Source organism: Melanostigma gelatinosum (assembly GCF_949748355.1).
Source record: "Melanostigma gelatinosum genome assembly, chromosome: 22".
NCBI lineage: Eukaryota > Metazoa > Chordata > Actinopteri > Perciformes > Zoarcidae > Melanostigma > Melanostigma gelatinosum.
The window spans coordinates 15,333,644-15,355,885 of record NC_136655.1 but is presented as its reverse complement, the minus strand read 5'-3'; the positions used below and the strand labels follow the sequence as shown (position 1 = coordinate 15,355,885).

Genomic DNA, 22,242 nt, shown 5'->3' with positions numbered 1-22,242 from the left:
GCTTTATGTGGACTAAAAATGTGATAATATTTTAAGGGATAGTTTCAGAAAAATGTTTGTACCTAGGTCCAGAATACAGCTTAATTTAATGGACTTTACACAATAATATATCATTGCAATAGCATTTTTAAATGCATTTCTATACTCAAGGATTTTTCCTATGTTTGGGTTATTATAGTAATTATTTAAATAACAACCACAATAGTAATAATACTCATTCGTGTTGTTATTGCTAATAATTATTTGTGTCATTATTACAAGTATTATTAGTATTAGTACATAAATCAGTGACTCATTCAATTCCATTTATTTTTGTATCGCCCAAAATCACAAATTTGCCCCAGAGGGCTTTACAATCTGTACAGTACACATACATCCTCTGTCCCGGAACCCTCACATCGGAACAGAAAACTAAAATAAAAGTTGAACGGGGAGAAAAGAGGAAGAGACCGTAGGCAGAACAACAGAGGAGGGATCCCTCTTCCAGGATGGACAAAAGTGCAATAGATGTCATGTGTACAGAATGAACATCCGAGTTACAACGGTGAAACTCGTGAATTTGGTATTGTATGTCAAGACTCAAATAGTTTATTTTTAAGTTAAAGTCTGCGCAATAGTCTGTACAACCAAAAAGCCCGAATTTAGATGAAAAAAAGTGTGATTTGTTGACGTGTAGTCTGTGACGTGTCGCCAGACTATCCGGTGTCGACGTGCGCAATGTGAGCTTGTTTTCACTCTCAGTGTGCCCCGGAGGTAAAGTGTTGGTGGAACAAGACTACAAAAGCCCACGTTTCAGTTGACAGAGTTAGCGAGACACATGTATCAAGGTTTCTATGTTCGAGGCTTCACTTGGACGAGGAGTACAAACGTAGGCATACCGTGTAGCTACCGATCCACGGCCGAAAGCAGCGCGGTCACGCACCATAAACGAGCGCTTCCCTCTCGTCTCAGTTTATTGACTGCACTAGAAAACAAAGATGGCGGCGCCCACAGCAGCTGCAGAGCAAATTATGAAGAAAGTGACAGACAATTTGTTGGACCCCGTCTGCCCAACCAGCCAAGGTAGCGAATGTTTTTCAGCAGATTCGGGGACGCGACAGGACTATTTGGTGAGTTTTCTAGAGAAAGAGGTCGGCAGCGACCTGAAGTCCCTGACGAATGTTGGCGACCTGCTGGAAAAACTGCGAGAGGAAAACAGCGTACTGGAGGAACAGGTGAGCTAACCGCTTTGACATTTGACACAAAACATGTATTTACCACTTTGTGTTTTATAGTGTACTTAAGCTCAATTGCCCTAAAGTGAATTTGAAGAGAGAGCTTCTGTTAACTCAACAAAAGTGTTACTCGTTAAGCTGCTGTAACTCCTGGTTGCAGTTGCGGCTGGTGGAAAATGTTCTTCTAGGTAGGGCTGTGCCACATCCAATCAATTTCAGCAAACATCCCAGTATGATGTCATGCAAACAAATTAAGGTATCAAACACATATTACTACTTTGCAGTTACATATTTAACCTTTATTCCAACATGGAAAAAAAAAGCAGTAAACTGTTTGATAAACACGTCAGGACATCCCTCACAGGCGAGAGCGAGAGATCCCACTGGCAGTTCCTTTAACTCAAAAATCAAACTAACAAAAAATGTCCATGAACAAACAAAGCATCCCGGAGGAGAAAGTGGTTTATTCACCAAAAAAGTAATCCAACCCTGCAAAGTCCTTGGTATGTGTTCCTCCATGTAAGCGTCCTCTCTCCTACTCCGGGACCAACTCCTCTCGCAGTGGTGTTCTGCCCTTTATTCAGTTTCCCAGCCCTGCCTCAATTACCTTAAGCACCTGCAGCTGGGTGCCTGATGATGCAGGCTGGGAGCTGTAGTCTCTAGCCCGGCGGCCATTTTGGGTTGTGGGCCCTGATCCTGGGTGAGGATGTAGCGCCCCTCCACAACCTGTCCCCTTGTGATGCCACAATATATATATATTTCTCAGACAGGTGCTTCATGTCCCTCACTCCCGTAACTGTCCATGCTGGATCTGTCCCTGTTGTTTTAAAAAGCTAATAAGTTGTTAGCATGACGTCATTCAGCTAGCCAAACCTGTCTGGTGTACAGCTGAGAAGCTTCGCATGTACTGCTTCCCTTTCCCGTGAGTCTGCTGTCTGATTGTGAGGTCAGGCTGATCTGATATCAGCACTTTCACTGCAGTTTATCCGCCAAAGTTCTCCTCTCAAACGGGTCTTGGAGGAGTGCTCGCCTGTAGAGAAGCGCATCTATTTGAGGACGCTGATTGGCTAAATTGTATGTCACTGATTTATATCTTTAATCAGCATTAAAGCATCATTGGCTAAACTTCTTCATAGACCCGCCTCTTTGGGGCAGATTCTCCAGCGCCCCAGCCAGCTGAGACGTGCACACGCGGAGAGGGCGTGCAGGAAAAGCATCTATTTACCCCAGATATCATATTTTACACACATTACTGGGTGATTCCATCCCTCCACTCCATCACTGATGCTCGCCAACCCGTCCTTATCCTCACTAATGCTCTTGATGATGAAGACTGCAGAAAATACTTATGAATTGAATTTCTGTTAATGGCTCATTTCTGACACCCAGGAACAAAAAAAACACAATCACCATCACCACGGCAACACACACCATCAGTTACAATGCTAACTATCAAGCAGACCCACCGCTGCTACATTAATACGAAGGCAAACGGCAGAATCCAATCAAACGAAGAGAACATTTTAACAAGCAGACTGCAGCTTTTATGCATATTTACAAGCTCAGTTTGTGTCTACTGTGTCCTGTGTAAGCCATGGCTCTTATACTTTGTGTCATTCAGGTTCTGACCGTATCCAGCTCTGTGCCTCCTAAAGTTTCTGCAGCGCTGTCGGCTGCCGAGGAGGCCGCGTGTTCCCTGGAGGACCTGCTGCAGAGGGAGCGACTCATCTCCAACAAGCTGCACCAGGTAGAACTTCCACTGTGAGAGCAGAGGAAGAAGCTCTAGATGTTGACTGGAATGACAGCAGCGTGCGTTTACTAGCTTCTACCAGTCTGTTAGAAATCATTTCATCTGGTTCTGTGTTATAAAGAAGTTGCATTCAAGTCCCTAAGGTTGAATATCATTGAAAATACTCAGGTCAATACAGTATTTTTAGTTGGCTGCTGATACCCAAATACAAATATCCGTAACTTTATTCAGTACTTTAAATGCTGGGGTATTAATACGGTTTTCCATAAAATGCTTCCGCCCATTTGACAAATTCAGCAAAACATTTCAAATGGTCAGTGAAGGTTCAATGGATGTGCTAATAATTTGACATTGTGGTGCCGAACTCATGAAAACATGAAGAAAAAAATAATTTTTTTAACTTTTCCCTGCACAGCTCCAATCTGAATTGAATGCAATTCAGTATAGTTGCAATTAAAATATTGTTCTGCCTTCTTAAGACAGCAATGTCTTACATTCATCATTACCTTATTTACCACAAAAGCAAATTAAACTAAAACAATAAAATGCTAACATGTTGTTTTTTAAGCAGCTAACTATTCTTCTCCAATGCAGGTCAAAAAAGGAATAAATTAAAAGGGCTTTTGAGCTCCCCTTTCACATGCCACATAGCAAATATCATGTTTATCATCTGGTAGACTTTAACAGAGAGATGAAGCAAGCACTGGTCCATTTCTGACAGAGAATATAAAGGTATGCCATTCTGGGAGGTTTAAGGAATTGTTTGTCTCATTCATTATTCTGTCTTCTAGCACCTACAGACGGCCCAGCCGTGGATGGACAACCTCGGCCAGACGCTCAACCAAGTGGACACTATAGAAAGACACGTGAAATACCTGCGATGCCTTCAACATATTGAGGAACTCAGGTACTGTCAATGAAGAGTGATGAAGACAAATATAGAGGGACATGACAGATGTGTGAACAGAGAAAGGAGAATGTAGATGAAGCATGAGCTGAAGTAGAGTAGAGGTCCAAGGCATTAAACATCAAATGCACAATGACTCTAAATGTTGACATCGTGCTGTGATAGAAATGTGCTGACTGTGCCTGCAGTGCTGCAGTCCAGCAGTTTCTGATGACCAGCATTGTGTGGGAGGCCATAAGGTCAGTGGACAACATGGCCGCGCTCGACGCCGGACTAAACCGGTCCGGATGTTGTCACCTCCAGGACTTCCTCCGAGAGACACTTCACTTCTGGCACAAGATCATCAAAGACCGACTGGCCAGGTAGGTAATGCATAGATGTCGCTGTATCGTCATCCTGTGTTCAGTGTCTTCTTACGATATATTCTTCAATTGTTTCCTAGCGATTTTGAGAAAGTGTTGACTCAACTTCACTGGCCGATCATCTCCCCTCCTACTCAGTCACTGACGCCCACGGCTAACGGTCAGGAGATCAACAGCCAGCTGGAGCTGCTCGTCACGCAGTTGCTCGCCCTGCAGACCTCGTATCCTTTAGTTTGGCCTTTCTACACGTTTTTGTGCTTTGGAAGAAGTTCCATCCGCTTTACGGTCTTCTAGCAGCACCAGTCTAGAAATGTCCGTGTCTGTTGATTCTTCCCCCTCTTTTGGGGGGGACACTAAAGGGGAATATTTGGTTAAAAAAAAGAACTACCGTAAATAGAGCGCACCTGTATATAGGCGCACCGGCTAATTTTTAAAAGAAAAAAGAAATTGTACATAAATAAGCCGCACTTGTCTATAAGCCGCAGGTGTCCCCGTTGAAACATGAGATATTAACGCGGCAAGATGTTACAGGAAAGATTTCTTTAAACTTTTAATTAAATAAATGCCGGTAACATCCACAGCTTTTGTCATCTCCAGCGTCTCACCATCGATTCATTGATGCTGAGCGTACGTGCAGCAGCTCTATTTCCTTCTTCGACAGCCAGACGGATCGCTTTTAACTTGAAAGCCGCATCATATGCATATGATGAGGGTGCGTGCACGAAGCGCAAAATGGGTGATCTGAAACTGGCCCAGGTGTCTCCCGTTTACAATCTCCGGGTTCCTGCCATTAAAGGGACACACACACGCACACCAGGAACATGGCAGGGAACCGTCACACCCATGAAAATCCATCAATTAGCCGCATCTTTGTAAAAGCCGCAGTCTCAAAGCGTGTGAAAAAAAAGTAGCGGATTATATGCCGGAATTTACGGTAATAGATATCGCCATGAAACATCCCCAGACATTAAGATGTTTTCTGAAACTTTGAGGCATTATCTTACTAAATATGTGCCAATTTACATACATTTCCGGAACATAAATCAGAACATTAGATATAAAGCGAGGTTCGACATTCTTGTTTGACTCGGATATGTCAACAACATCAAAGGTTTTTACAGAGTGAATTTTGGATATCTCTTTGTATCACTCCATGAATCAGAAAATACTGTCAACAGATATTTAGAAAAAATAAAAAATAGTCTCTATGTTTTAGTGATAAAATGTTGTATAAATCAGGCTATGAATACTTTTCAGCAAGGGCCACCAGCAGGGTAAAATGTTCAGTTATCAAAATAAATATCGATCAGATGGGTTGCCATGAAACTTGGCGCAGACATTCATGGTGTACAAGACTGTATCCCAGTGACTTTTATGATCCCCTCATCAAGTGCCACCTACAGGTTGACATTTTTGGTTCATAGTAAAATGGGACGGCAAGTTTTTGATGTGTGGGTGAGTGAGAGGCAAATATTCAGTTTAGTTTCGAGAACTTTATTGTCCTCAAAGATGCAATTTGTGGTTTAGAACAAATGGAAAATGGTTGAAACAACACACTGCAACTTGCAGCCATAAACATGCCAAAGAATATAATGGAAATAAATGTGCAAATTACAGTCTGCCCATATGCTAAAATCATGATACTTGCACCAATAAGGCAACATCACCAAATTGTAAAGTGCTTTGGACAGAAATGTGGATACCAACGTTGTCCATTGATTTGCAACTTGATGTCCAGTGTTTGTTTCCTTTAACTTTCCCTGGCAGTGATGACCTTGTATCCCAGAGGGCTCTGGCCTCTTGTCAAGTTGCCCCCCCTAACCAGCCTGCTTCTCCAGCCACACCCCCATCCCAAGCCACCCCCCTCTGTCTGCCCATCCAGATCATGCTGCTGCCACTTAGCAGGAGGTTCAAATACCATTTCTACGGGAATCGACAGACCAATTCCCTCAGCAAGGTCTGTCACAAATGGAACGCATATCACACGAACACACACACACACAAGGGCAAACACTGAAATAAATGTCAGACTTGCACCCTCAAGTTGATACACACCAGTGAAACCAAATGGACCATCTTCACTTTGTGTATAATCCTAGCAAGGTTAGACACATAAACGTACTGTAGGTCATTCATACATGAATTGTAATTATAACCAGAATTATTATATTTAGCCTGGGACAACAACAGAAAACGTATTCACCATGAAATGTTTTAAAGCAAGACACAGGAACTCTACTTTTGTCCTGGGTTTGTTTGTATTTATGTTTCTATGAATGTTGATTTCACACCTTTTACTATATAACTTGTATTTTGCCATAGATACTGACATGTCTGTCATTTTTACTTCTACAAAGAGAGGCAGTTAGATCAGAGAGAGACTAAAATAATTGAAAATTGTCTGGAAGTCTTTGGCAAAGCTCCTCATCTGTCTGTGTATTTTTCAGCCAGAGTGGTACCTCACACAAGTTCTCATGTGGATGGGGAACAGCTCCACCTTCATGGAGGAAAAGATCCAACCTATCCTAGACCGAGCTGGGGCCCCCATCAGTGCCATGGTATGCTGTGCTGTAACAGGCTCAAACTGACTGCTTTTATCTCCTTTATACAGAAGCCCTGAGAGGCCAGAGACATTTGTAAAACGGGTGGAGAAAAATAAGTTTTGCCAGGATAGTTTTTCTAAGTTACGTTAAACGTTTTGGCGGGTGAATTCGTTTTTTCGTCAAGACAAGTCATTCTTGTTGCATTTCAGCTGTGCACCACTACCTCATGTCCCAAATGGTTCTCAAAGTGAGTTTTGCGTGTTAAAAAGTTCTGTAAATTTTCCCACCTGTTTCACGTAACTTTGTTTTTAAGGAACTTAGAAAAATGATCCTGGCAAAACCTTTTTTTAACCTGTTTTTAACTCTTAAACAGTTAAAACAAGTAAGATCAGAAAATGGATCATTGCATTATTTATTCTCACTGCCCTCTCAGGGCTTTCATACAGGTATACTTTCCCCTCTAGCACAGTAAGTGTTTCATGCGTTTGTGCGTGCAGGTGGAGCTGTGTCGAGGTCTGCTGTCTCTGGTTCAGGAGAAGGTGGCCAGTGACGCCTCCAGGCTGCTGTACGACGATGTGCTCTTTTGTCACTTGGTGGAGGAGGTGCTGCAGTTTGAGAAGGAGCTGCGGAGCAACCAGTCGTATCATGCGGCGCTGCCCGGTCTGCTCCACCTCCTGCTCGAAGACGCGATCCTTCAGAAGTGGCTAACTGTGGAAAAGAAGAGTAAGTGTGAGGGTCCGGAGCAGTGTTATGTCACTCATTAGTGTGATTATTAGTCAAAAGCATATTTTAGTTACTTCATTGTTATTAAGTCGGTTTATTATTAGTTGAAGTGCAATTTATGTTTGTATTAAATTGAGACCGTGGCAATTTTACTACAGCGTCTGCATCACTCCAAACGTGGTGGCAATGGAGGAGTGCTTGTACCAATGACAATGTAATTATGATAATCTGTTTTTTTTTAATTAGTTTTGCTTCTGGAAAGCAACATTTGGAAATGCGTATTGCATTGATTTTTATAGTTCTCTATCTACATTTGATGTCACATTCCCTATTCTGGGTATAGGCTCATTTAGTTGTGTTTCTTTCATGCATTCTTTTATTACACATTACAGACTACTCCACACTCACCCATGTGGACAAAAGGGTGGCTGTAAAAACAGATTCAGCTTGGATTAATTGAGTGGATTCTAACAGTGAAAAGAAGGTGCTGAGGAGCAGGTTGAGATGTTTCGATTCTTGTTTTTACTGTTGAATTGCTCACCATTGGAATCTGCAATAGAAATGTGGCGTTATTGATGAAAAGTAAATGTGTTCATCAAGATTGCAGGTTCTGCAGACTTGACTTGGACTGACGGTGCTGTTCCATGCTGATCAGGCCTTCATTTCAGGAATTGAGCCTAAGATGTCATGAGCTAATTGTGACCGATATGGAGCTCTACCTCACCATGCATCTGCTTCAATCTTCCGAACTTCCCTTATTTATTTATTTATTTTTTTACTCCCTGCAGCGCAATTATTTACGTATGTCTTGATCAGGTTTTGTTGGCCCTGATTCCGACCTGAGTCCTCTAATATTCATGGTTCTGTCCAATCAAAATACTGAAGGTCCAAAATACTGAAGGGCCTGTTCCTATTCAGCTTAATTTATTGGTTTGATATGAATAAAGGTCAAACTCTGAGAATGTGACTGAATGTGAATCCACCAGAGAGAAGATGCATCACTATGTTGGATTTGTCGGAACTGCAAAAACACGTGTACAGTGTTATTACAGAGTGGAGGTTCTTTCCTTACAAAAGATCTTTGGAGTACAGAAACTGAAGCCTTCAGTCTGCTGTGCGTCTGTTGACCTGTACTTTAAAATTCAAAATCGAATTGCTGTATCTAATAATTAATAAAAAAGACTAAATACAACAACATTTAAAAATCTTTCTACAGCTTAGTAACGTACAAGCTAAAATAAATAAAGATCAGCGTGTCAACAGAGGCACAGACATGTGTTTTATTGACATCACACTTTATACAATCCCATAGAAACATACTACTAGTCACATGATTAGAAATGCAGTGTCTAAACGCGTCCTCTCTTGTGAACCAACCCTGTACCCCTGTGTGTATACAGTGGCAGTGGAGAAAATGGACGCCATGCTGTCGGCCGAGGGAGCGTGGAGCTCTCAGTACAAAGATATCAGCGATATGGACGAGATGAAGGCTCCAGATTGTGCTGAGACTTTCATGACTCTTTTACAGGTCATCACCGGTAAGACCGCTCATCTCAGTTTATTTTCATCTCACTGTCAGAATGCTCTTATTTTGTAATAGCATTCAACATATACATGTAATACAGCAGGTGCTTGTTTTTCTGTTCTTCTGTAGTAGCTAGAGCGCTTAAAGTGGCATCGGGGGGGAGGAGGAATCTGCAAGTCTACCACTTAAATAGTAGTGATGGCGAGATGAAGCTTCATGAAGCTTTCCATCCAATTGGTTTACTCATGGGCTTCATTTGCTCTACTGTGCCATCAAGTGGACAATAAATGTAAAACAGGCAGAGTGATTATAATGACACCATGGCTTTGGTGTGTGAAGCTTGGAATTGTATAAATAAATGAATGATATTTGTGATGCTCAAATAGATTGCAAACAAACACGCAATAAGTCCCAAGTCCACAAAATGTGAGGGGGGGATCCATTGCATTTCGCTGCCCCTTATATTTCGAAATGCATGCCAAACCCGCGAGCCATTTCCTGAAGTCAAGGACACATCACGATTAAATAGCAACCACAATATTTCTAGCTGAGGAGTCAGTAAACCGGTGTATACTGTCTCTTCAGTTGGAAATATTGATAATATCTGCGTCTTGCATCCAGTAACGTTCTGTATGTAATGTTATCTAACGCTCTTGTAAAAAACATATTGAAAGCCCACTGAGAATTAGACAAGAAGCAGAACAAAACAATTGAGACAAACTCCAAAAACATGCATGTATAAGGTTTCCTGACGTGACATTATTAATAGCCGTTCCGTTCAGTCGGCTGTGTTCTGTGGCGCTAGAGGAGGAATGAATAAACTCCAGGAGCAATGCTGACTGACAGCCATCTCAATCTTTCTCTAACACTACGATATCCAACGCTGTATCTTCTACATTGGTCATTTCATCAAAACATTAAAAGTAAATCAAAATCGGGTATCTCTCTGATAATTAAAAACTGCACAGTAATATTTGATTGCATTAGGTGATACAGGCCACTAATATGTTAATATTATTACAGTACTATTATGATGTCCTCTCAGCGAGGTTAACGGCGTTACCACAGTTTTGAACTTTATAGCCAAATAAAGGCTATTAAAAGCCCTCATAAATAACAATAAAGAAATAAATATCATTATGTAAAAAAATTGTTGTACCTTGGTTATATGTTGTACCTGTATTTTTTTCTGTGTCGGTGTTTTATGTGTATGTCTGTCTATGTAAATTCTGTACTGTTTTTGTAATATTTCTATATTTGTTTACGGTTAGTTTGTTAACTGAATTACCATAAACGAATGTAAAAAGGCAACTAAGGTCTGACAAATTTCCTAAATAAAACATTTACAGAGAATGTTTTGGCACATTTTGAAACCTGCATTCTTTATGTTGCCAGCTAGCACTCCTCTTCTTCCCTTCCTTTTACAGGCACATTGATGCGTTTCTTACTTTTATCACCAACAAATGATGACTTGTGCAAAACACGCTCATAACAGCATTACTCTGTAGCTTCACAAGTGGTGAACAACGTCACAGTGCGCCTTTTTAAAGTATTACAGGATAGTATTGTTTGCTGTTTGAGCTTCTAAAACATTTGAAGTAAAAGTCTTTCTTTTTTTGTAATCCTGCTGTATTCTGTAGAGCGGTACCGGGCCTTGCCCTGTCCTTCTGCACAACTCAAGTTTCTGGGGCTACAGAGAGAACTGGTGGATGACTTCCGCATACGACTCACCCAGGTAACAAAGACAGAGAGACTCTGGTATTACTGAAAGAAAAACACTCAAGTAATGAAGGAAAGATGGTCAAGAAGAGGGACAGAGGCACTCAACTCATGATTAAAGAAATGATGGTGAGTGAGACACCAGAACTGGGCATTTCATCTGAAATTCACATCACAATGAATTGTCCTCACAGTGGACCTCTCATTAGTGCTTTAACTGAGCAATAATGTCAGAACAATGAGATACATTTCCTTTAAATCAGCACCAGGATGGAAATCAGTGTTTCACTGCCCTCTCTGGTTAAAAAGTTTCCATCCTGTTCCTGGCATGAATGTGATGGGGATGTTCTAGATTTTTGTCTGCTGGTACTTTTAAATTTGATGGATAGTTTGGATATTTTGAAGTGGGCTGTTTAAGGCTGTCAGTCAGCCCTTTTAAATCAATTAGAATTATTAAAGAGATAAGGGCAAGAGAGAAATGACAGACAGAGGTGGCTGATAGTTATTTTATTTTTGGTCCAGGTGATGAAGGAGGAGTCTCGCTGCCCGCTGGGTGCCCGTTATTGTGCCATCCTCAATGCTGTTAACTACATTTCCACCATTCTGGGAGACTGGGGAGACAATGTGGTGAGTGTCACGAAACAAACAAAATGGGGCTTGAAAGATGAGCATGCAGAAAAGTTGTTTCAACAAAAAATGTTCTGTTCCCCTATAATTGTGCTCAAAACCTTGAATGCAAAAGGAAAATCTTAACCAAGTTAGGTTAAGTGCAGTAGATTATCAGAGCATCACAACATTGTGATGCTCATCACGAATTCTAATCAGCTTAAAATAAAATAGTCACTGTCAAAAGATGCTGTCAAACAATAACAGTCTCGTCAAATTCCCTCACTGTTATACAAATAGATCCGGTAATGTAATTTAGAAAGAAATCTCACACATATATTTCGTTGCAACAGTCTGGTCACCATAAATACAAAGTAACCCCGGCGAGGTGTGAACATCAAGCTGCTTCAAGAAAATGCTGTTTCCTTAGCAGGATGGGAAATGTTTCTTGTATTGGTGCCCAAATACCGAAATGCAACTTTTGTGAATGCCTACTTTGAAAAAGGTTTGAAAATGTTTTTATTACAAACAATTTTGTCATTGAATAAAATATGTCACACTTGTCAAATGTTAAATGTTTTCTAAACACAAGCAGCAGCACAGAAACTGTAGCTTAAAATACTTCGCCCACAAAATGACCATTTGCATATCATCTTCTCAGCCCGTGTTCTTGAATTCTTGAAAAATAATGTTTTTCTCACATTCCTCCATGGCAAACACAGAATCAAAAGTTGGAGTCAATCAAAAATCTTGATAAATTTAAGTAAATGGGGGTTTTGTTACCAGCAAAAAATGTGTTCACAGACTCTCACACAACTTTTGTAGCATTTATCCATTCTTAAACTCACTACTTCCCACTCACTACTTTTTTAGCTAAAGTCTTCAAATTTGAAATACTTCTGTAAACAGTCTCATTGTTGCGGAGAGTCCAAAGTATTTTAAATAGTAAGACTTTAGTGTGGATGCATGTGTTTGGAAAGTAGAGCATATGACTGGATAAAACACACTTGGAATATACAGCACGAGTTTTTAAACTCAGGTTTTGATATAGTTTTGCTGTTACACGTGGCTCCCATATACTTCAATTGATCAAGGGTTCAATGCCAGCCTTCAGTACTTGACAGCTTGAAAACTAGGACACATGTCAGGATGAGCGCTATGCTTTGTGCTCTGTTCCACCACAAAAACATAGACCTATAAGTTTCATGTGAGAAACGAGCTGCACAGTGCTGCCAGAGACCGGCCAGAAGAGGGTTGTGTGTTCACCAGTTCCTTTGTTTCATTTTCAGTTCTTCCTGCAGCTGCAGCAGGCAGCGGTTTCACTTGGCGAGGAAGTGGTGCTGGGAGGCCTGGGGGTGATGGAAGTGGGTCGCCTGGCCTCTCTGGAGGGCTCGCTGTTTGAAGGCCTGTTGGCTTTGCTGGATCGACTGAAAGGAGACATGATGGGAAGGCTTCTTGAATGGACCATGAGAGAAATCACGGAAAAAGCCAAGCCGTACGGCCAAGACAGGTAAGACATCGGTCTGTTGATGAGTACCATTTACATTATGTTTTAATTAGTGCTGGGCAACGGTTCAAATATTGAATCGCGATTAATCGCATGGATTTTTTGCGATTAATCGCATTGTTATGGCAAAGTTCAATAATGAATTCAAAAGTAGTGTATTGCACACTTTTATTTTAAAGTACTGCTATATGAACAAAAAGGCAATAACATTTGGTTCACGAGATGCAGGTAGCATGTTTCATACTTAATGTGAATATAATTCATACTTTGTTGGCATCTTATTCTGAAAACCGGATGCTCGTCTGAAGAAACCGGATGTTGTCTCACGTTAATGTTTCCGCTAACTTTCAAAGTCCTTCGCTTGCTCCCGATCTGTGCCGTTTAAATGCGTTTACCGTGAATGTCAGCATATAGGTGCACTAACATGTGAGTGTCTGCTGAGTTGCTGACTTTACCGCAGCGATGTCCAGTAGTCTCCAGGGAGAGCAACAGCTCCAGAAGCAGAAGTCGCCTTTTCTCTACGGCCACACACACACACACACACACACACACACACACACACACACACACACACACACACACACACACACACACACACACACACACACACACACACACACACACACACACACAACTGACTATAGGATGTTTGCTGGCTTTTATCCCACTGTTCTTGTCATCCTCTTGTTATGTCTATGTATTGTCTCTTGTCTTTCAATGAAAAAATAATAATAATTTAATTTTAAAAATGCGTTAACGCGCGATAAAATAATTGTCGGCGTTAATTAATGAATGCGTTGACGCGGAAATAACTAGCCCAGCACTAGTTTTAATCGGTAAGTGTAGGAGCGCCAGGATTAACAAAATCAGCACACCTGTCTTTTTTGGCTGCACACCAAAGTTGCTGTTAAATCCACACTCCAAAAAACATAACCCACAAGCACTGACATCACCTTTAACCCCAAAATGGCGCTGCATTATCACGGTTACACTATGTTTCTTTGAAAACATGTCACACTTACCATGAGTAATATCAGAGTTCTAGCCCTGTGAGTCCCATAACCGAACAGTTCGTGCTGACTTCACACTACACCACCAGTCCTGTTTAATTATGTCCTTAAATCCATGAAGAGTCCACTACATTAGGATAGATATGAACTCTATGATAGTGATTTTAATAAAGCGAGCCGGCTATATACTTCCAGGAGATCAACTTTTAAATGAATTGGCACATTTTTCATACTCTTTTACAATCTGGTAACTTGACAAATGGTACATTAATACAACCACTTCAGAGTCTGTAGAAGCAAATCGATGTCAAATTGTTACACAGTGGAATTTAGCCTCTGCATTTAACCTATCCTAGTGTTAGGTTAATTATTAACACCCCTAGTTGTAATGCTACTGTGTTTTCCAGCGAGACTATTCAAGGGAAGACGATCAAACTTGACTATCTAGAGGAAGTAAAAGTCGTAACACGGTTTCCGTAGGTGAACCTGCGGAAGGATCATTGCATTCAGCCTGTGAAAACACAGGACACCTGGGGTGAGCCCTGGTACTGCATTACCAATTTTAAGAATATTTGGTCATTTCATATTTTCTCCCAACGACACCAAAACTGTGCTCAAATGAATTGTGGTGAAAATATGACATTTCATATTTAAAAATGAATTCGTTTAAATGAAGAAATGATGGGACTTGGCTGAGGTCTTATTCTGCCATGTAGTTATCTGATGCTGCTGCCTGGTGGACTCATAATGGTATTACATATTTTCTACAGAGGGCAGCATCAGTCCATGAGATTCCTCCAAAACACCAGACATGTAGCCTTTTGTACAGGAATCATCTGTCTTTGGAAAGTTAGTATTTTGTCAATGGCTGTTGACATCTCATGTTCCTCACCTGATTTCCTTCTTTGCTCCGGTCACATTTACCACTGCTGCCAAGGCCCTGTCAATTGAATGTAAACAGATGTTTGGGAGAGCTGTGGTAATTCCGTGCCAATGATTTCAGTGGCTATCTTTATAGTCCTTCTTAGTTTTTTTTCTGTTCTGTTCCAAACCCAGGAATTTAAAACTGTCAACAATCTCAATAGATGACCCGTATATGGAAATAGGAATATAATCCCCTCTGGGTTTTCTAAAGTCGACAATGATTCATTTTGTCCTATTGAAATTAAGTTGTTGTCATGACACCATCGGGCTCGGTCTTCCACTATTGTTCTATAGGCATCACTGTCACTCAATACTGTCTCTGTTCAGTCCAATCAATCTGGTGGCATCAGAAAATTGTGTGACATTATTGTTGTCATGTTTAGCAGCACAGTCGTGTGCCTTCATCATTTCAAGTGTTGATTGTAAAAAATAAATGTTATTTTTACAGTAGCGGACCCAGACGGCATCCTTGCTGCGGGCCTGTCCTGAGAGTTATTGTCGATACGTGTGGATTACCTTTTCTCATAATCCGGCAGCTGCCTGTCAAAAATAAAATAGCCAGTTGTAGATGGAGTTACCAAGACCTCTGTGTTTTAACACCAGTTTGGAATTTGCAATTGTATCACGTTATTTTCAGTTGCCTTGGCTCATCTTTTTAACAGTCTCTAAACCTAAACTAGGAGTAGGCACTAAGGTTGGCTTAACCAATGGCACACCAGCAACAAAAGTGCCCTCTCATCTGCATGCCAAATGACCTCAGCCATGGGCAGTGGCAGTCTTCTTGTATAGTGCTCTCATATAAACTTACAATGTATTCATTTTGGGGAAAAAAACTGTGGTAGTTGAGTGAAAAATCAACAAATTGGTTTTCCTCAAAGTGTGTAGGATCTATTATAGGTCCACTTCTTTTTAATCTATATGTTACCTTTTTACTCTGAGATGCCATGTCATCAATAGACATGGCATCTCTTTCCGTAGTTTACAACTTTACGTGGCCGTGTCCCTACATTTTACACAGGACCAATTGATTCCCTTTTAAATGTATTTTAGACATTAATGTCTGGATGTCAAGCCACATGTGGTGGCGGGCGTGGGTGACTCAGCTGTGGAGGGGGCGGAGTTTGGGAGTGGTTCGGGGAACGGTGCCGGGAAGGGAGGTAATTAGGTGCAGCTGAAACGGAGGCTGATTGTCTCACTCTCGGCCAGTGGCGGCTGGTCAATAGAGGGTCATGGGGCATGGCCCCACCATGAGCCACACAAAAAAAAAAATAATAATTATAATAATCATAAATTATACAAATTGTCAATATTTGTGTTTTTGAACTATGGAATGTATCCAGTAATGTGTGTAAAATATGATATATGCGCAAAATATATGCTTTTCCTGCTCGTCCTCTCAGCCTGTGTGCTCTCTGCTCGTGCTCTCTTATATAGACACTTATATAATATAACATGTTTATTTATTGAGATGCCCCCTATGGACCTTGTTATAGGAGGTAAAGATCAGGAGAAGTAAACATGAAGTGTAATTATGAATACTGATGTTAAATTAAGCTATGATGAGTTGTCACTGTTAATTTAACATCTCTATTACATGTTGATGCCTCCATGACCAAGTTAAGCAGATGAGACTGAGGACAGCTATGTAGAAGAAAAGATGTTCACTTTGTCTAATATGTAGCTTGACAGAGTTCTCATGTGTGTCCTGGTGTTCTCATGTTTCCTTACCTCCTCATCCCTCACTCCCTACCCTGGTGTTCTCATGTTTCCTTACCTCCTCATCCCTCACTCCCTACCCTGGTGTTCTCATGTTTCCTTACCTCCTCATCCCTCACTCCCTACCCTGGTGTTCTCATGTTTCCTTACCTCCTCATCCCTCACTCCCTACCCTGGTGTTCTCATGTTTCCTTACCTCCTCATCCCTCACTCCCGTAACTGTCCGTGCTGGATCCGTCCCCGTTGTTTTAAAAAGCTAAATAAGTTATTAGCATGACGTCATCCAGCTAGCCAAACCTGTCTGGTGTACAGCTAGTGAAGCTTCGCATGTACTGCTTCCCTTTCCCGTGAGTCTGCTGTCTGATTGTGAGGTCAGGCTGATCTGATATCAGCTCTTTGGCTGCAGAATCGCCGCCAAAGTTCTCCTCTCAAACGGGTCTTGGAGGAGGAGTGCTCGCCTGTAGAGACTTCTCCTGACGAGAACGAGCAGCGAGGGGGGCCTGATCGTTCTGGCCCAAGCTGAATCTATTTGAGAGCGCTGATTGGCTCAATTGTATGTCACTCATTTATATCTTGAATCAGCAATTGGCTAAACTGCTTCATAGACCCGCCTCTTTTGGGCCAAAACGATTAGGCCCCCCAAGCTGCACGTTCTCAGAGTGTCGTGCACACAGACAGAGAGCACGAGCAGAGAGCACACAGGCAGAGAGGACGAGCAGGAAAAGCATATATTTTGCGCAGATATCATATTTTACACACATTACTGGGTACATTCCATAGTTCAAAAACACAAATATTGACAATTTGTATAATTTATGATTATTATTATTATTATTTTTTTTTTTTTTTGTGTGCCTCATGGTGGAGCCATGCCCCATGGCCCTCTATTGACCAGCCGCCACTGTATTGTGCCATAAGGGTTCATGCAGTTATGCAAGGTATGCCAACATATATTGTAAATATAAAGTATACTCAGTAGATGTGTGTGTGACATTCTGAACCTAATTATTGCTCAGCTTTTGCCTGCATTGTTTTAAAGAGAGATTATTTTATTCTTCTATAGCTTTTTCTGCTAATGTTATTTAACACGGAGACCAAAGAATAACGGTTTGCACTGATTTATTCTCCTTCTTGCCTTTTACTTTGTCTTTTCTTTAGGTGGTTGTCCCTACCGCCCCAACAGGACCAGTCCACCATGACCCTGTCCAGTTCAGCATGTCCCATGATGCTGTGTGTGAGGGACAGGTTGTTAAACCTTCATCAGGTCCTGAGTCTTTCTCTGTTCCAACTGGCCTGGCAGGGTCTGGCGGAGAGACTCGACACCATCCTCTACCAGGATGTAAGAGATGAATACGCATTACAACCTCATCGGACTGTTTGTGTTTTGTGAAAGCATATAAAAACACACCACAAAGTAGAGCAGTTTAGATACCACAATATTTTACACTGACACATACCGGTAATATAAAAGAGAATGTAAGGTGTCGAAGGGATTTTCGGGGGTGAATTAACCCCCCACAAAGGTCCTGCTTGGGGGTAGTACTTTCTGAGGGTACAGTATCTTCCGGGGTGGGGTTTGCAGGGATGACCGTCGCTGATTGGTCCAACACACTCACTGCCACTTCTTCAACTGGTGCACTGCTTCATTTATAAAACAAGCAACTATTCTAGTGTTGATTTAGGACGAGGGGGCAGCATTTCTCTTTAATCGAACATATAAAGTAAAGTCAAACTTTGTTGTCTGCTTCCCGACTCATAAAAAAAAAAAATAATAATAATAAATAAAAAAAGACAGTGGTTTGTCTTACCATATAGTTACAATGACACTGTCTGAACATGTCATTGTCTCTCTCCATCAGGTGATCCTGTCTAATCATTTCAGTGAAGGTGGGGCAGCTCAGCTTCAGTTCGACATGACCAGAAATCTATTTCCTCTGTTTGGTCACTACTGCAAAAGACCTGAGAACTTCTTTAAGCAGTAAGTGTGTGTGTGTGTGTGTGTGTGTGTGTGTGTGTGTGTGTGTGTGTGTGTGTGTGTGTGTGTGTGTGTGTGTGTGTGTGTGTGTGTGTGTGTGTGTGTGTGTGTGTATGTATGTGTGTGTGTGTGTGTGTGTCTTCGCCGTTGAGAAATCTGCACTGTGCTTCCTGAACCCTTGTGCCTCACTTTAAAAAAAAGTTGCTCTGATGTCTGTAGAGGACAAAAATATCTGCATAAAAAAATTGTCATAGACATATTATATGTTCATATTATTGTCCTATCATCACTTCTAAATTTTGACCCATTAAATGCCAATACATAATGCCATTGTCAAAGGGAATATATAAACAAACTAGCATTTAAAGGGTTCCAATTCAGGAAATTAATGAATATTTGGTAACTGAAGTTGGTCAAAAGATTTAAAGTGGAAAGTGAAAAATTATATTAATATTAGTGTTGGGCAAGCATTAAGAAAAATATTTTTTGTATTACAAGTTTTCTGAAATGTTATGTTTAAATTATCTAATGGTAACTTTTGGTGGATTTAGGAGAAATCTACAGACACTAATACACAAAGTAGTAAAACAAAGCCCTTAATGTGTATTTAAGATATTTTCTCCCCTCACCCCCCACAGTGTTAAGGAGGCGTGCATCATCTTGTGTCTTAACGTGGGCTCTGCTATTCTGCTGAGGAATCTCCTCAAGGAGTCAGAGGAGGAAGGGACAGATTGGGCCAGTGCAGGGGATCCTCGACCAGAGTCTGCGCTGAACGAGTTGGGAGTTTACTGCTTGGCTGCCTGTGACGTGTTGATTCTCCTCAACCTCAGAGCCTCCTGGCCCGGACTGTAACGACCCTCCCTAATGTGGACTTTGTCAAATATTAGTAATTTGCTTTCATCTTCTTTTGTAACTACAATAAATTTGGACGGATCACCTAGTGAGTAAGTAAGATCACCTAGTAAGTAAGTCGTTGTATGAACTTGTTATTGTGTTGCACTATATTTCAGGGACTCACTAACCTGTCACCTCAGTTGACTGAAGTATACTACAACAAATGAGTAATGACAATTGTTATGTCAAAATGGATTATGTAATAAAACGCTGATGGTTTCATCACGTCTGACTTGGACGGCAGACAGCAAACAAAAGCTGAGGGGTTATCACTTACACTCCGACACAATAAACAAGCTCAACACTCACAAATTGTACCCTGAGCCCAGTGATCCATCTGTCCCAAAGTTTCTTCATTCAACTTAAATAGTTCGATGGTGAATAAGTCCCCAGTTAAGGACAAAATAATATTAAACTGTCGTATCTGCTGTTCTGATGTACTTTTTTGAAGAAAATCAAGTAAACTATGTATTCTTTCACAAAATCAACTTTTGGCCTCTGCCTGAAATGTCTTTTTAAGAGCATAAAAGGTCAAAATGCACCTTTGGCTTTAAAGTGGTGAAAGCATCAGGTTCACATGAAAACATCATGAAACTGATAAATATGAAGTTCCAAGTCCCTTTATTGAAGAAAATCATCTAAACTATGCTTTATTTAATTAAAAGAAATCCTCTTTTGGCTTCTGTCCAGCCTGAAACGTCTTTTAAGAGCATAAAATGTGAAAATGCACCTTTGTCATCAAAGTGGTATTCATGAAAATGTGAAAATGCACCTTTAGGCAGTAAAATGGTGAAAGCATCAGGTATTCATGAAAACATGATGAAACTGATAAATATGCGGAACTGTATAAAACGGAACTGTGAGGCGTTTCCATCATCCCTCAACAGCTACAGAATGTGGTTCAGGATAACCCGTGTGCAGTCCAAAGGGGTCGAGCATGGACCACCTGAAGAGGTACATGATAAGTGAGGACCAGAAGAAGAAAGCGGCCATCACAGCCACCTCCTTATCTTCCTCATGGCCGTCACCGAGGAAAAGAAAGCGGAGGGTTGTCAGAGGTACAGCCTACAGGATGTGGCAGTGCACCATCAGCTGCCCCGTCTGTGCCCACAGGATGACTGGATGTGGCCTGTACAAGACTGTTCGCAAGGTCTTGGACAGCGACGGATGGTATTTTATGGGCACAGTACCTCGAGTACGTTGCCGTTTTAATGAAGTGGGATGTTAAAGTGTGTGAGATCTTTTCTTGATCGTGCTCAGAACATCTGTTTGACTTTTGGGTAAATGACGCCGCTTCAGCGACACCTTGTTAATACATTAAAAAATATATAAGTAAACATAAGCGCCAATGGTAAAAATATAAATTATAAATATAAAGTTCTGGTAAATCAGAGCTGTGAGGTTTAATGTGACTGTTAATCTGAAATCAAATTAAAGAGTGTTGATTGGATCAATATCTTTTAAAATCAGAATGATCATCAGCTTGTAACTGCTTCATATTACTGTAACTTACATTTAAATCCATGGATCATGGTTATACCTTTGCCATGATCCTGTCTATTACTATTACTATACTATTAATACTTTGACTGTCATTCCGTTATATCCACTGCTGTTATTATTAAAAGGGTTTTTGAGGAGTTTTTCCTGTGCCGATGTGAGGGTCCAAGGACAGAGGATGTCACGTACAGATTTGTGATTTTGGGCAAGAGAAATAAACTTAAATTAAATGTTTGTTTTCTTCCCTGACAGCTTACAGTCATGACAACGACTTACATCTTCCATGTTCTTGTCTGGTTTCAGAAATGGATTACAAACCTAAGTTTGTGTATGTGCTTGGGCCCACTGAGCTGCCGCTTCAGGTCAGCTCTGAAGCAGCTCGGGTGGCTATTGAAAGCCATCAGCCCCTGTTGACCTAAAACCAATAGATAATTGAGAATTATAAAATTTTGATGGAGCACTTCTATTTTAACCGGCGCAGCTTTTCCAGCCTTTATGGCACTCATTCAGCGGTGCAGGAAACACACCGACCAATGCGTTGTAAATCACATCACATGATGCAGCTCAGCCAATCATCATGGGTATTCTGACAAGTTTCCTGACTCGAGTGAGAGACACACGGGGGAGAGACGAGGAAAGAGAACGAAGGGCAGGATAATAGATAGATAGATACTTTATTCATCCTCAGGGGAAATTAGTTTGTTAGAGCAGCAAAGATATACTTCAGCAAAAGAAGTAACAGAGTAAAAATTAAAATATTAAGTATGACAAATGCACAATACATACAATAAAATAACAGAGTAAAACATATTAAATATAAAGAAAAGAAAATAACAATAAAAATGCACAGTATATACAATGAAATAGAATAGTATTAAATTAACTAACTAGGTAAACCCCCTTTTCCAGATTGTCTTGTTTGCAGCCAATGATGGAGCCGGCCTTCTTAACCAGTTTGTTAAGCCTGTTGGTGTCTCCGGCTACAATGCTGCTCCCCCAGCAGACTACGGCGAAGTAAAGTGCACTGGCCACAACGGACCGATAGAACATCTCCAACATCTTGCTGCACACGTTGAAGGATCGAAGTTTCCTCAAGAAATAGAGTTGACTCCTCCCCTTCTTGGACACAGCGTTGATATTGGCCTTCCAGTTCAGTCTGTTGTCTTGGACACACCCAGGAACTTGTACTCCTCCACCATGTCCACATCCTCTCCCATAACTCTCAGCGGTTGTGGAGCCGTCGTCTTCCTCCTGAAGTCGACCACCATCTCTCACCATCTCTCTTATACACCCGACCACTGCAGAGTCATCAGAGAACTTCTGCAGATGGCATGACCCCGAGTTGTACTGGAAGTCAGTGGTGTACA

General features: G+C 41.1%; 1 protein-coding gene across 2 annotated transcripts; it reads left to right on the top strand.

Annotated features, from left to right (window-relative positions):
• Nucleotides 1-672: 672 nt before the first annotated feature.
• On the top strand, nucleotides 673-19,858 carry rint1 (RAD50 interactor 1). 2 transcript variants are annotated; one of them, XM_079294822.1, is made up of 15 exons: nucleotides 673-1,214; nucleotides 2,836-2,961; nucleotides 3,756-3,871; nucleotides 4,060-4,233; nucleotides 4,314-4,454; nucleotides 6,001-6,190; nucleotides 6,681-6,791; nucleotides 7,274-7,499; nucleotides 8,900-9,037; nucleotides 10,665-10,759; nucleotides 11,266-11,370; nucleotides 12,639-12,859; nucleotides 17,665-17,845; nucleotides 18,366-18,484; nucleotides 19,120-19,858. In XM_079294822.1, the coding sequence occupies exons 1-15, from the start codon at nucleotides 978-980 to the stop codon at nucleotides 19,331-19,333; spliced, it is 2,394 nt and encodes a 797-aa protein (XP_079150948.1). In that variant the 5' UTR covers nucleotides 673-977; the 3' UTR covers nucleotides 19,334-19,858. The 2 variants fall into 2 exon arrangements, with proteins under 2 accessions (XP_079150948.1, XP_079150949.1); XM_079294823.1 differs by having other exon boundaries at nucleotides 1,094-1,109; nucleotides 2,870-2,961.
• The last annotated feature ends 2,384 nt before the right edge of the window (nucleotides 19,859-22,242 follow it).

Excerpts from the sequence above, each read along its gene's own strand:
- rint1 (XM_079294822.1), top strand. The coding sequence starts at position 978 with ATGGCGGCGCCCACAGCAGCTGCAGAGCAAATTATGAAGAAAGTGACA. Across the intron at positions 2,962-3,755 it reads TCTCCAACAAGCTGCACCAG|CACCTACAGACGGCCCAGCC; the intron begins GTAGAACTTCCA and ends TCTGTCTTCTAG. Across the intron at positions 12,860-17,664 it reads AAGCCGTACGGCCAAGACAG|GTGGTTGTCCCTACCGCCCC; the intron begins GTAAGACATCGG and ends TCTTTTCTTTAG.